Here is an 11,635-nt window from a genome sequence, read left to right as displayed (position 1 = left end):
TAACCATAAGAGTGACGACGTTTTTGCAGTGAGGACATTTTGGTCGGTCCTTGCTTCTGCACAGGACTACCGACATCCACGATCCCCTGCGAACTGTCTCCTATGGCAGAACGAGAACAAGGTGCAGCAGCCACTGTCGCTTGTGTGCCGTCAGCTCAGCAGTGGCTCGACAGTTCCCCTCCTTGTGAAAATGGCATCCTCAGAGCTGACTCAATCCAAAGTACACCAAACTATATGGGAGCAGCGTTGAATAGTGACGTGAACTGTGGAACTGGCAGATTAGCTGCCCCAACGGGAGCGTTGCCTCACTGTCACGTTTCAGTCGTTTTTCCTGTTTGAGTGGGAGCGTGTTTGCTGTTGCACCGGCGTTCGTCATACCAAGTAGTTCAACAGCCGTATATCCACCATGGTAAAGACGCCGCTTAGTGTCATGTAACCCGACTCTGTGCTCCAGACAGATAAAATAACTTCACCGAGGGAAAAAAATCCATGGTTTCAGCTTTTAATTCAGAAATGTATCGGATAATGGTTACGGTTATAGGCGCGTTGTATTGATGGTTGACATGAATGCGATGAATGAGGGTCCCCACAAGTATTAAAAAAACACCCCAACCTATGTATGTGTTGTAGAGGTCGAGGTATGACATTATCGACCGAAGATTAAAAGTTTAAAACAGCTGTCTACGCCGACGGCAGCGGCATCCGTATTTTACTGCTCACTTCCGGGATGTGGAGCGCCCGTGCGCCGCGGAGAAAGTTAACATCTGCCACGTGATCAGGCGAGCCTGTGTGTCATGTTTGGCGACCCGTCCACAGCCGCTCCGCCCGGGCGGCTTTGCGGGAGGCGCCTGCTTACTAACTAAAGGCTAACAGGGTCGGTCACCTGTTGGCTGCTCCTTGTTCCAGCTGGTTCGGTTAATGAAAGAAAGAAAGAGTGAGACCGAGAGAGAGAGAGCCCCGCCCTTCCCCTGGCGTGAAACAAAAGTAGCCAGTCTCCTCTCACGCTCCCAGCCGCACCACAGCCTCCCAGTATAGAGCCGCTGGTGCCAGCGTGTAAATCGGTGGCCCCCCCAGATAAAATCAGTTGAGGTCTGCAGACCACTCCGCGACCGCCAGCATCCGGCCGGGGCGGACCGAGCGCACCGAAGGCGTCCATGTGTTGCGCGCTAATCAAGTCAACACTCGACTCGGCTTTGTACGCGGAGCTGGACTTGTTTTGAGAAGCATCTCTCGCAGGTTTTCGTCGGTCCGCTCTTTCAAGTGAACATGCACGGAACCGACACGTTTGTGAGCCCCTTCCACAGACCGCGGTGTTTGGCGGCGGCGACGGCGGCGGGGGGGAAAACGAAATTGACTCACCCGGGGAAGGCGATTTTGGCAGGTAGGTTTTTGAAGTTAACGATCCAAGTTCACCATGCATCAGAAGTTGGACGACATGTCCTGTTCGTGTGCTGCTTGTGAAGGAGTAGTGGCGGCGGGGCTGTGCAAACAAGGAAAGCTGCACGATGTGCTCCGTACGTCGTTGTTTTCGACACTTTTGACTGTTGGGTTGCGTGCGGGGCGGTGTTATCTGTGCAGACTGGATCTCAACAACGACCCGATCCACCGAAAAAGTGACACAACACAGCTACTACCGTGGATACCTGCACATACTGTGCTTGGCACTAACAAATGACCGCGAGATATAATTTGCAGGGGTTCAAACCTGTAATGAATCAAAACGGGTCTATTCTGTAACTCCTGAGTACTGTTTGTAGGCGTGTCACGGTTGTATTGTAGGATCAAACTCCAGAATCGGGTTTATTGGCCATGTAAGTTTGCACACACATGGGATTTGACTGCGGTCCCGTAACAGCGAACAACAACAACCATCTTCAGCTACCTAAATACAAGGGTTGACTATATACAGGCGAAATAAGAGGCAAAAACCAAATCCGGTCTAAAATGTACGCAGCTGGGTCACTACAACTAGATTATAGACTTGCTAAATGTTGACCTGATGGGTTTGTACTGGTTGACAGCCCGTGGGCTAATTTTGGGATGTGTCTGTATGAAATGACACGTTTCTCTTGCCATGATGGAGGACAACACCCAGAAAATGAAAGGATACCGGAACAAAGTGCTGGCACGTGAGCAGATTAACAACTGGTTAGGTCAGCCAAGTCCCAGTTCACAGGCTCCGGTACCCAGTAAACTCCCCCCCCCCCCAGTTCGCCGTAACTCCCCAGCAGACATCTCACACTGCCTGCTACCGCTTGCATAAGGATGATAAGTAAGCCATTACACCTGACCACATTGACCAAGGGTTCAAGATGGCACACTATGAATCTGTTTGGCGTAAAGCAGTGGAACAATGGCCCCCTGAGCTCAGTGAGCGAGAGGGGAGCAATTGACTTGTTTTTGTTTTTTACATTTTTTTTTCTTGCCCTCACGGCTGCCAAAAGGCACCCTGGCCACGGCCAAATCTTAAAGGCACTGGTGGCATGGCAGAAGTTGTGGTGTTATCAATGATCTATACAACTCTAATGCACTTTGCCAGTCACTATTAGCATGAAGTGAGGCAGGAGGTTGTTCAGCATCAGGAGGCGTTAACTCCTTGGACAGCACCGCAGAGATTCCTGTAAATCCTTTGGCGGTCTGTGGTGCCGGTAGGCTGGAGAAGGAAAGAACTGACGCATGAAAAAGATTTGCATACTACATGCAGTCAGAGGAACTGTATAGGGTCATAAAAGCTATTCGTAAAAAAGAAAAAAAGTTGTGTATTTGTCACAGACATTACGCTAGCTCAACATCATGACATGCTAGTTGGCGTTCTCCAAAGACAGTACGAGGCATAGTTAAGAAAGAAAAGGTCTAAGAATAAGGAAATCTAAGAGAGTGCACACTCAAAAGGAAATCAAGAGATAATTCATCCTATAAATCCAACAAAAACGTCCAAAATCGTCCAAGCTAGTGTAAACAGTTCTATGCAATGTGCAGTGTGTATACCCATGTGCATCATATACAAACAAATATCGTTATATATATATATATATATATATATATATATATATATATGTCCTATACAGAAGTACAATGGACTAGAATATACTGATGTTCAGTGTCAATATAAGTACAAAGGAATAGTCAATATAGATAATATAGTTGGCAATACGGATAATGGCATGAAATATATACGGTGGTGTACATTTCCTATTTGGCACGATGTGCCACCCTTGGTCCTGGCTATGTGCCGGGCAAGTGTTCCGGTCATCAGAATATGCTGTAACGGGTCCGGTTGATGAAGAGGCTTTCAGAGGTGCTCTTTTACCGCGAATATGCACACTTTATTGATTTCAGCCCGGACAAGTGGTGATGACCCTGAAAAGCGTCATGCTGTAGCAGCGTTATGTTCAACAGTGCATTGCAGAGACAAAAAAGAAAAAAGGTAAAAAAGGATCGATAACAAAAATGGCATGATAAGCCCTATGGTGTGCATGGCTTCATCATGTAAGTGTGTAGTTGCATGTGCAGCTTGATTGTTTTCATTCGATTCAAGGCGATGGAAAAGTCATGAATCCCACCATTCACTTTTGTTCTAGTTCACAGTTTTACATTACCGCCTGCATACTTGTCAGTCGTTGTCTCTGACGTCCCCTGATCCACGTCCTCCTATCAGCCTTTGAGAAATGGAAATGGCACCATGGTGTGACCTCTCTCCCCTCCCCCTTCACTTCCAGTTTTAACTGAAGACTGTCCTGTGTTGCACTCTCTCGCTCTCTCTCTGTGTGGGTCTCTCTCACTCTCTCTGCGTGGGTCTCTCTCACTCTCTGCCTGTCTTTCTTGTTTAGCTTGTCACTTTCCTGTCTGTCCAGTTTTGCAACAGAGGCAGTATTTGCAATCTCTCTGGCTCGCTTTCTTTCTAAGCATGCACCCCCCCACACACACACATACAGACACACACACACACACACACACACACACACCGCCTCACTGTCGGTAAAAGTATTGATGTTTTCCGTCTTCCAGAGGTTTTTCTAGTGTGTGTGTGTGCGCGCGCGCGTGTGCGTGCCACAGCACCTGTGCTCGTCTCATATGGAAGCACATCTTAGCATGGCGTTTGGAGTGGAGCTCTATTCTAATGACTCAGCAATAGACACAATCAGGTGAAGAGGGTTTATTTTTGTGTGTCTGACCTGAGATACTATTCCATCAGAACCTCCACCAGTTGTATGCAGAGCTAGGCGACAAAACCTCTCTGACATGAAGTCTGGCAGTTCGTAAATCCCATCAACACTCTTGTAAGTGCTGAGTGAAGCTACTTTTGACTTATCTGTTGATTTAGCAATAGAGAGAGAGAGAGCGATAAAGAAAGAGAGATAACTCGTGTACCGTATTACAGCCTCTTGTATCTAGGCCAAAGGCTGTTGGTAGACAGCAAGCTGTGGAAAGTCAAGATTTAATAGAGGAGGCCTACGCTTCTGATGCCAGACAATGGCTTGCTAGCAGCCAGTGACTGGCTGGAGGACACGTCTCCGAAACACTGGAGAGTTCTGTCTGTCTGCACTGATGTCGGCTAACACATACTGCCCGCGGCGGCCCTGACCGAGGGTGAGACATGGCGGCCTTCACTCCTCTCTGTGTACGGCCTGGGGGAGAGAGGTCTTAATGGGTATCTGGTCTCAATTTGCTGCGTGTTTGGACATTCTTTCACCGCATGCTGTACATAAGGTCAGGATCACGGGGGCGGGGGGGGGGGGGGGCGCAGGAGCTGAGAGGAGGGACAGAGATCAGAGAGGAGGGTCCGCACATGAAAACATGATGGTGGGTTTGATCGTCTGTTGAGATGGACGTGTTTATTTTCTGTTTGTCTTCCTGTTCTCTCTCTCTCTCTCTCTCTCTCTCTCCATTCCTCCCCCCAGGGCAGCCAGTTAGGTTCTCTTGAGTGGCTGTCTCCTCTCAGCGGCTCAGAGGACTCATCAAAGCGTGCACTCTTATTCCACTCACACAGGTCACGCTCCCCCGAACCTCCACCGCTGACACACTTTGGGTCCTGGGGGGGTGGGGTTAAATGACAATACCCTGCACTTTTAACTCTCCACCCTCCCTCACCCACTCGTCAACTTGTTAGTGTAACGGCACAAAGCATCTATTGATACACGGACGAATTAGTATTGCAAAAGGAGCGCGGAATCTGGAACATTACGGCCAACAGCACAGTGTTGGGTTTTCTTCCCCACCCACCCTGCCCCCTTGTGTAAGTTCATGAGTTTCTTGCTTTTTAACTACCCTCAAGCCCCAGCAACCTTGTTTTGCAACGCTGCAACAGACCATTCATTTCACAACAGAGTTTAAAATATGTGTCCTCATCTGTTAGTCTGTGCAGGGTCAATATACTAGAAAGTTCTAAGCGGTTAGTAACCGTTCCCATGTAAAATTAATCAACACCCCCCCCCCGGTAATTAAACACTGGCGTAACGTAAGGGAATGGGGTTTTGAACAGAGTAAGCCTGGACAATGGATGAATAATTCCTTTTCATCTTTTGCGTGAGGCACACGGCCATATTAAGGCTCTGTTAATAGGCTACCTTGTGTTTGAGTACCGGTCCTCTGGGTAGTACGTCCTGTCCTCCGTTCGGGGGAGATAATGGGCAAAACAACAACTGACACTCTGTCCCGTGTCCTGATGTCCCCATACGTAGCTCTTTACGTGAGCTGATCATTAACGCAGGCATGTCCGCGTAAATGATTGATACAGTTGGTTGCAAAACGGTTTATTCATTTGCTGGCATCCAAATGACTCAAACACACACACACACACACACACACACACACACACACACACACACACACACAGAAAGCAAGGCCACGTCTGGTGGTTAGTGGTTTTCATAACCTAAAACTGAGTGAGCAAGTCCTGCTCTGTCAGTCTTTATTCGTAAGGTGCTGCAGGGGATCATGCACAGTGGCAAGCTGCGGCACTCAGCTTTGCCTCCGGATACAAACCGTGATATTTTCAGGGAAGTTCAGTTGAATACGTGAAATTATTTGTTTTCATTGATTGTGATGATGATTTTTTTTCCATATACATATGCAGTCGGATTGTGCTTTATTTAAACACGAACAAACTACAAAGTTCTGTCATTTAGCAGATGTGCGGGGCGCTTGGCTAGTGGTGTGCTGTGCTGCTGTAAAGCCCCCCTGACCCCCCGAGGCAGATGTGTAATTTGTGATGACTTGACTTGACTTAATATAGTATTTCAAAAACAGTTCCTCCTTTCTTCCCTCAATGCATTTGTGGCTGACTGCCTGCACACTTAGCTGTGCCCTGCAAACACAGGCCTGTGTGTGTGTGTGTGTGTTTTTGTGTGCACGTGCGAGTAAAGCGCGCAGTTAAGAAGGGAGCGGGGGCCCAGCTGTGAAGTCTGAAGGGTGTTGATTAAACAATAAATCTGTCTCTTGTGGGCAGAGAGAAAGGGGGGGGGGGGGGAGAGAGAGAGAGAGAGAGAGAGAGAGAGAGGTCATAGTGTGATATATTGAGTTAGTCAAGTTGGTCTGACTCACTTTCTGAGGAGGTTTTAAGTAAGCTGCGTGTCTGCGTCTTGCTGGAGGTTATTCACACAAAAGAGGTGGATAATGTGATGGTTAAGGGATGTGTGTGGGTCCAGACGTGTCGATACAACTCGGTGTTAATTCAGTGTGTCTAAATTATTTGGCGGTGACATTTTTTCATTATTTTGATAACTATGAATTCTGGCGACCTATCCAGGGTGTCTCCCTGCCTTCTGCCCACTGACCGCTGGGATAGGCTCCAGCTTCCCGCAACCCTGATTCGGATTAGCGGCTTGGAAAATGGCTGGATGGATGGACGACTTGTTAGTTTGGAATTTCATTTAGGGGGGAATTTAGCCGTTGACGTTTCCATCCATCCATTATCCAAATGGCTTATCCTACTCGGGCTCACGGAGATGCTGGAGCCTACTTATCCCAGCAATCACTGGGCGGCAGGTGGGGAGACACCCTGGACAGGCCGCCAGGCCAGCACACAGGGCCGACACAAACGCACACTGATTCCAAACTAAAAAGTCAAAATTTTAAAAATTAATGAAATACGCCACCAACAAATTCAGACACGCTGAGTTAACATGAAAATTGTACTGCCAGCTGTCTGGCTCCATGTATGTGTACTTCAACTCCAGAGAAGTGACTTTTCATCTAACTCGGAGCTTTTTGTGGAACCCTTGTTGGGCCTGAATAATAGCATTCTGCTTTCAGGGTGTAACGACAGATTTCTCTGCTCTTTTTCCTCTGTAGAAGACCGGTGTGTGCATAGATTACATGACACGCTGTGGGAAGGTGGCTGGTGGATGAAGAAAGAGGAAGGTGCGGGCGCTCGGGTAGTGTAGCGGGCTATTCCGTTGCCCACCAACACAGGGATTGGCGGTTTGAATCCCCGTGGTACCTCTTGCTTGGTTGGGCGTCCCTACAGACACGGTTGGCTGTGTCTTGGGGTGGGAAGCCAGATGTGGGTATGTGTCCTGGTCGCTGCACTAGCGACCAGGACACATACCCACGCCCTGGTTGGTCAGGGCGCCTGTTCGGGGGGGGAGACTGGGGGGAATAGCGTGATCCTCCCATGCGTAGCTATGTCCCCCTGGTTAAACTCCTCACTGTCAGGTGAAAAGAAGCGGCTGGTGACTCCACATGTATGGGAGGAGGCATGTGGTAGTCTGCAGCCCTCCCTGGATCAGCAGATGGGGTGGAGCAGCGACTGGGATGGCTTGGAAGAGTGGGGTAATTGGCCAAGTACAATTGGGGAGAAAAAAAAGGGGGGGGATCTAAAAAAAAAAGAGGAGGAGGGTGGGTATTGGGGGGGACAGAAATTGGGACCAGGAGAAGAGAGCGGCCCTATTTAGAGAAAGATGGCTGTCCATTTTGTGCGGTCTCTCGCACGCTCGACAGTTGCACCACAGTCCTCCTGAGGTTTCATCTTTAAATGTGTCCCTGGGTATGTTATTGTGCGTGTGTCTGTGCTAGAGAGGGACTTTGTGCGTACGCTTCTGAGCACAGAACAATTTATCAGTATGTGCAGGCCCACGTAATGGAGCAGAAGACAAACAAGCTGCCTGCGCCCGCTGTTTTATGTGTGATAAGGATTGATCGTCCGTGTCGTGTCTCGCTGCCTCTTCAGTGGCTGCTGGTAGACCTGCACATCTTAACACCATCTGCAGATGTAGTGCTGTCTTGACTGACTTGGGAGGGGGAAAAATGAATGACACCTACTGTAAATCCCCCCCCAAAAACACACTGACCAAGGATCAGTGCTGTTTAGGGGGAGTGTTGTAAGTGTCATGTGATCTGGGTTAAGTCCAGCCTGGGCAGTGTTGACTTGTTGCTCTACCAGGATGAAAGGATTTAAAACTTGCCTGGTGGTCAAAGTGTGTGTGTGTGTGTGTGTGTGTGTGTGTGTGTGTGTGTGTGTGTGTGCGAGAGAGAGAGAGAGATCACACGCCACAGGAAGATAATGACTCAGCTTTTACAAAGACTGTGTGTGTGTGTGTGTGTGTGCATTTCACTGTGACATCATGACTCAGTTCTTTCACCTAAAGAAAAGACTTAAGGGTGTCTGGGTGGCGTAGCGGTCTATTCTGTTGCCTATCAACGTGGGGATCGCTGGTTCGAATCCCTGTGTTACCTCCGGCTTGGTTGGGCGTCCCTACGGACACAGTTGTCTGTGGGTGGGAAACCGAATGTGGGTGTGTGTCCCATTCGCTGCACTAGCACCTCCTCTGGTCGGTCAGCATACTGCAGTATGCTGCAGTATGGGGGGAGGAGCTAAAAGGAAGAGACTAAAACTATCTGAAGTCTCTCGATGTGGTGCCAGCTATCTCTTCTTATCATGTTCTTAGTCAAGGAACGCCAAACACTTCCAATACTCCTGTATTCGTCTGTCACAAACTAAATATATATTTTTATCTGAAGTGCATGCACTCTTTTCAAGTGGTGTAGCGATAGAGGCTTGGCATACAGTGGTGGGCTGTGAGATGTGCCAGGCGGCAGACCTGAACGACCCGTTTGAATATCTGCTGTTCTGTCCAGGCTTAAGATTGAAATGCAAAGTGTGGTACGTGATTTCAAGCTAAACATCTCACGCACGTGTTTTTTGTGTTTGTGTCTACATGATGCCTCCCTACAGTATCTTCATCTCCCTTGCTGTGTGTCTCGTCTGTGTGTGTGTGGGCGTGTGTGTGTCATTGAGCTAATGGAGGGTCACGGCCTGTGCAATGGAGCCCCTCCCGGCAGGCAGAGCAGATAATTTAATTAACGTCAGCACTCTCTCCGTTGTTCTCCATCCTCTTCCTCAGTCCCTCCTTCCCTCGTGACTCATCTGTGCTGTGCATTAGCCTCGTCTCTGGATTCTTGTCCTCGTTCATCCGGCTCATTTACTCTGCAGGCTTTCAAGCTACATCCTCCAATATTCATTGATCAATTCTTTCTTGTTTTCTTTCTTGCTTTCCTTCACTGCTGCAGTGGCAGGCTTATATGTACAGTATGAATTCCTCCTCCCTTTTGTGGCACTGCACTGACTCTGCACAGTCTCTCTGGTTTGTCTCCATAGTGTTGACTTGTTGTGTTTTCCTCAGACAATGATGTCACTGAGTAGTTTGTCCATAGCAGAATTGGCCACATCGTCCTTACCCAGTTCATTACCATGTCTTTTCACGGCCAGGGTGCTTTAACGTTTGTGGAAGGATGCCATTTCTGAAGTCATTGTAGTGATGGATGATGTAACATCACCGTTACCCACAGAGGAACGGGGCAAAGAATCTGTTTTGGTTTTTAGGGCAATGCCTTAATGGTTAATTGCCTTTAAACCTGGCTTACAGGGTCAGTTAGACAGAAGCAAAATTTCAAGGCGAATAAGTGTGCTGCTTGTCTCACACAGTTACCCCTCCCCCCCATTTCCCTTTCCTTGTATTCACCACCCTTTTTCATTCGCTCAAGCTCAGTTTATGCCTCTTCTGAATATTCTATGTATCAGTGAACCCTGGTCAATCACCAAAAAGTTTTGAATGTGCCTGTCTGTGTATTTTCCAGGTGGTATCGCAGGTGGCATCGAGATCTGCATCACCTTCCCCACAGAGTATGTTAAGACACAGTTACAGCTGGATGAGAAAGCCAACCCACCCAAATACAGGGGAATAGGTGGGTAATGTGTGTGTGTGTGTGTGTGTGTGTGTGTGTGTGTGTGTGTGTGTGTGTGTGTGTGTGCGCGCGCTTGAGTGTTCTCCTGGATCGCCACCTTGTTGTGGTGGAGAAGCTTTTGTGTACTAATGGTCCCAAGAGCAATGTCATCTGGAGCTTGGCTCCTGGTAGGGTCACCCAAGGCGGATAGGTCAAGGGGGAGGTTCCAGATGGAGGCACGATCCAACAGAGACCTCAATGGCGGAACATGCGGAAGATGTTTACAAATCACAATGGCAGTGAAGGCGGATGAAGGCTGCAACAGAGGGTGGTCCTAAATCGTCTTTGTTCTCCATGCCATTGGACTCTGGCCACCCCCTGCCATGGACCGTGTGGTGGCTGCAGGCACATCAGCCTCTCCATGTAAAAAGCTGTCACACACAAGCATCCTTCCGCAAGGGAATCAACCCAGAAACATCCTAGGTCAAAGCCCTCTGGTGATCAGGAAAAGGTGAGGGGGCAGGACAGTGATGTCTGGCAGCCCCTAGCCACAACCTGGCACACAAGCTGTGGGTATGTGATCAGTCGCTAAGCCCTGGGACTGAGGCAGAGGGGCTTCTCAGCTGCTGTACCCATGACTAAGCGGCCCTATTTAGGATCTGCTCTGCTCACCCCAGTTTGGGAGGGGGCTAGTAAAGGTGCTCTAAACATAGTCTGCCTCATACCTCCTGTCTGGACCACCGCATCCAGAGGGGGATCACCACCATGTGGTCAGAAACAGAAACTTATGTATTTTGGAGCCTGGAACATACGAACCCTCATGGACAATCCATCTAACAATCGACCTGAACGGTATACTGCCATCATCGCCCGAGATTTGAGGAGATTCTGGATCGATATTGCCGCACTTTCTGAAACCCGACTGGCCAACCAAGGGGAGCTGAAAGAGGAGAAGGGTGGTTACACTTTCTTCTGGAAAAGAAAAGCAGCTGATGAGCTGAAGAGCCACGGTGTTGGCTTTGCCACAAAACCAGCCTCATTTGCCACCTTGCTGAGCTCCCTCTTGGCATCAATGAATGCCTGATGACAATACGACTGGTGCTTGTCAATAACCAAAGCGTCACTGTAATCAGTGCATATGCTCCAACACTTGATTAACAAGATGAAGTAAAGGAGACCTTCTATGCCAACTTGGACAATGCTGTCACCAAAATCCCTAAGGAGGATAAGCTAATCCTGCTTGGAGATTTCAATGCCCGAGTGGGATGAAATTACAACTTGTGGAGAGGCATAATTGGCAAGAAAGGAGTTGGAAACACAAACTCCAGTGGCATTCTGTTGTTAACAACATCCTCAGAACACATCCTAGCCATCGCCAACACACTCTTCCACCAGAAGAACACATTTGAAACAACCTGGAGGCACCCTTGTTTTAACGTTTGGCACCTCATTGACTTCATTATCATTCATC

At 48.6% G+C, this 11,635-nt stretch overlaps 1 protein-coding gene across 1 annotated transcript in view; it reads left to right on the top strand.

Annotated features, from left to right (window-relative positions):
- The first annotated feature begins 896 nt into the window (after nt 1-896).
- si:dkey-178e17.1 (tricarboxylate transport protein B, mitochondrial) overlaps nt 897-11,635 on the top strand; it is a 29,069-nt gene continuing 18,330 nt past the window's right edge. The window contains exons 1-2 of the mRNA XM_056281867.1: nt 897-1,381; nt 10,078-10,185. Coding sequence (XP_056137842.1) covers nt 1,267-1,381; nt 10,078-10,185 — 223 coding nt within the window. The 5' untranslated portion in view covers nt 897-1,266. The remainder of the gene's footprint in view (nt 1,382-10,077; nt 10,186-11,635) is intronic.

The sequence above is a fragment of the Lampris incognitus genome, chromosome 1 (assembly GCF_029633865.1).
Source record: "Lampris incognitus isolate fLamInc1 chromosome 1, fLamInc1.hap2, whole genome shotgun sequence".
NCBI lineage: Eukaryota > Metazoa > Chordata > Actinopteri > Lampriformes > Lampridae > Lampris > Lampris incognitus.
The sequence above is the reverse complement of the archived record's forward strand: the minus strand, read 5'-3'. Positions and strand labels throughout refer to the sequence as shown.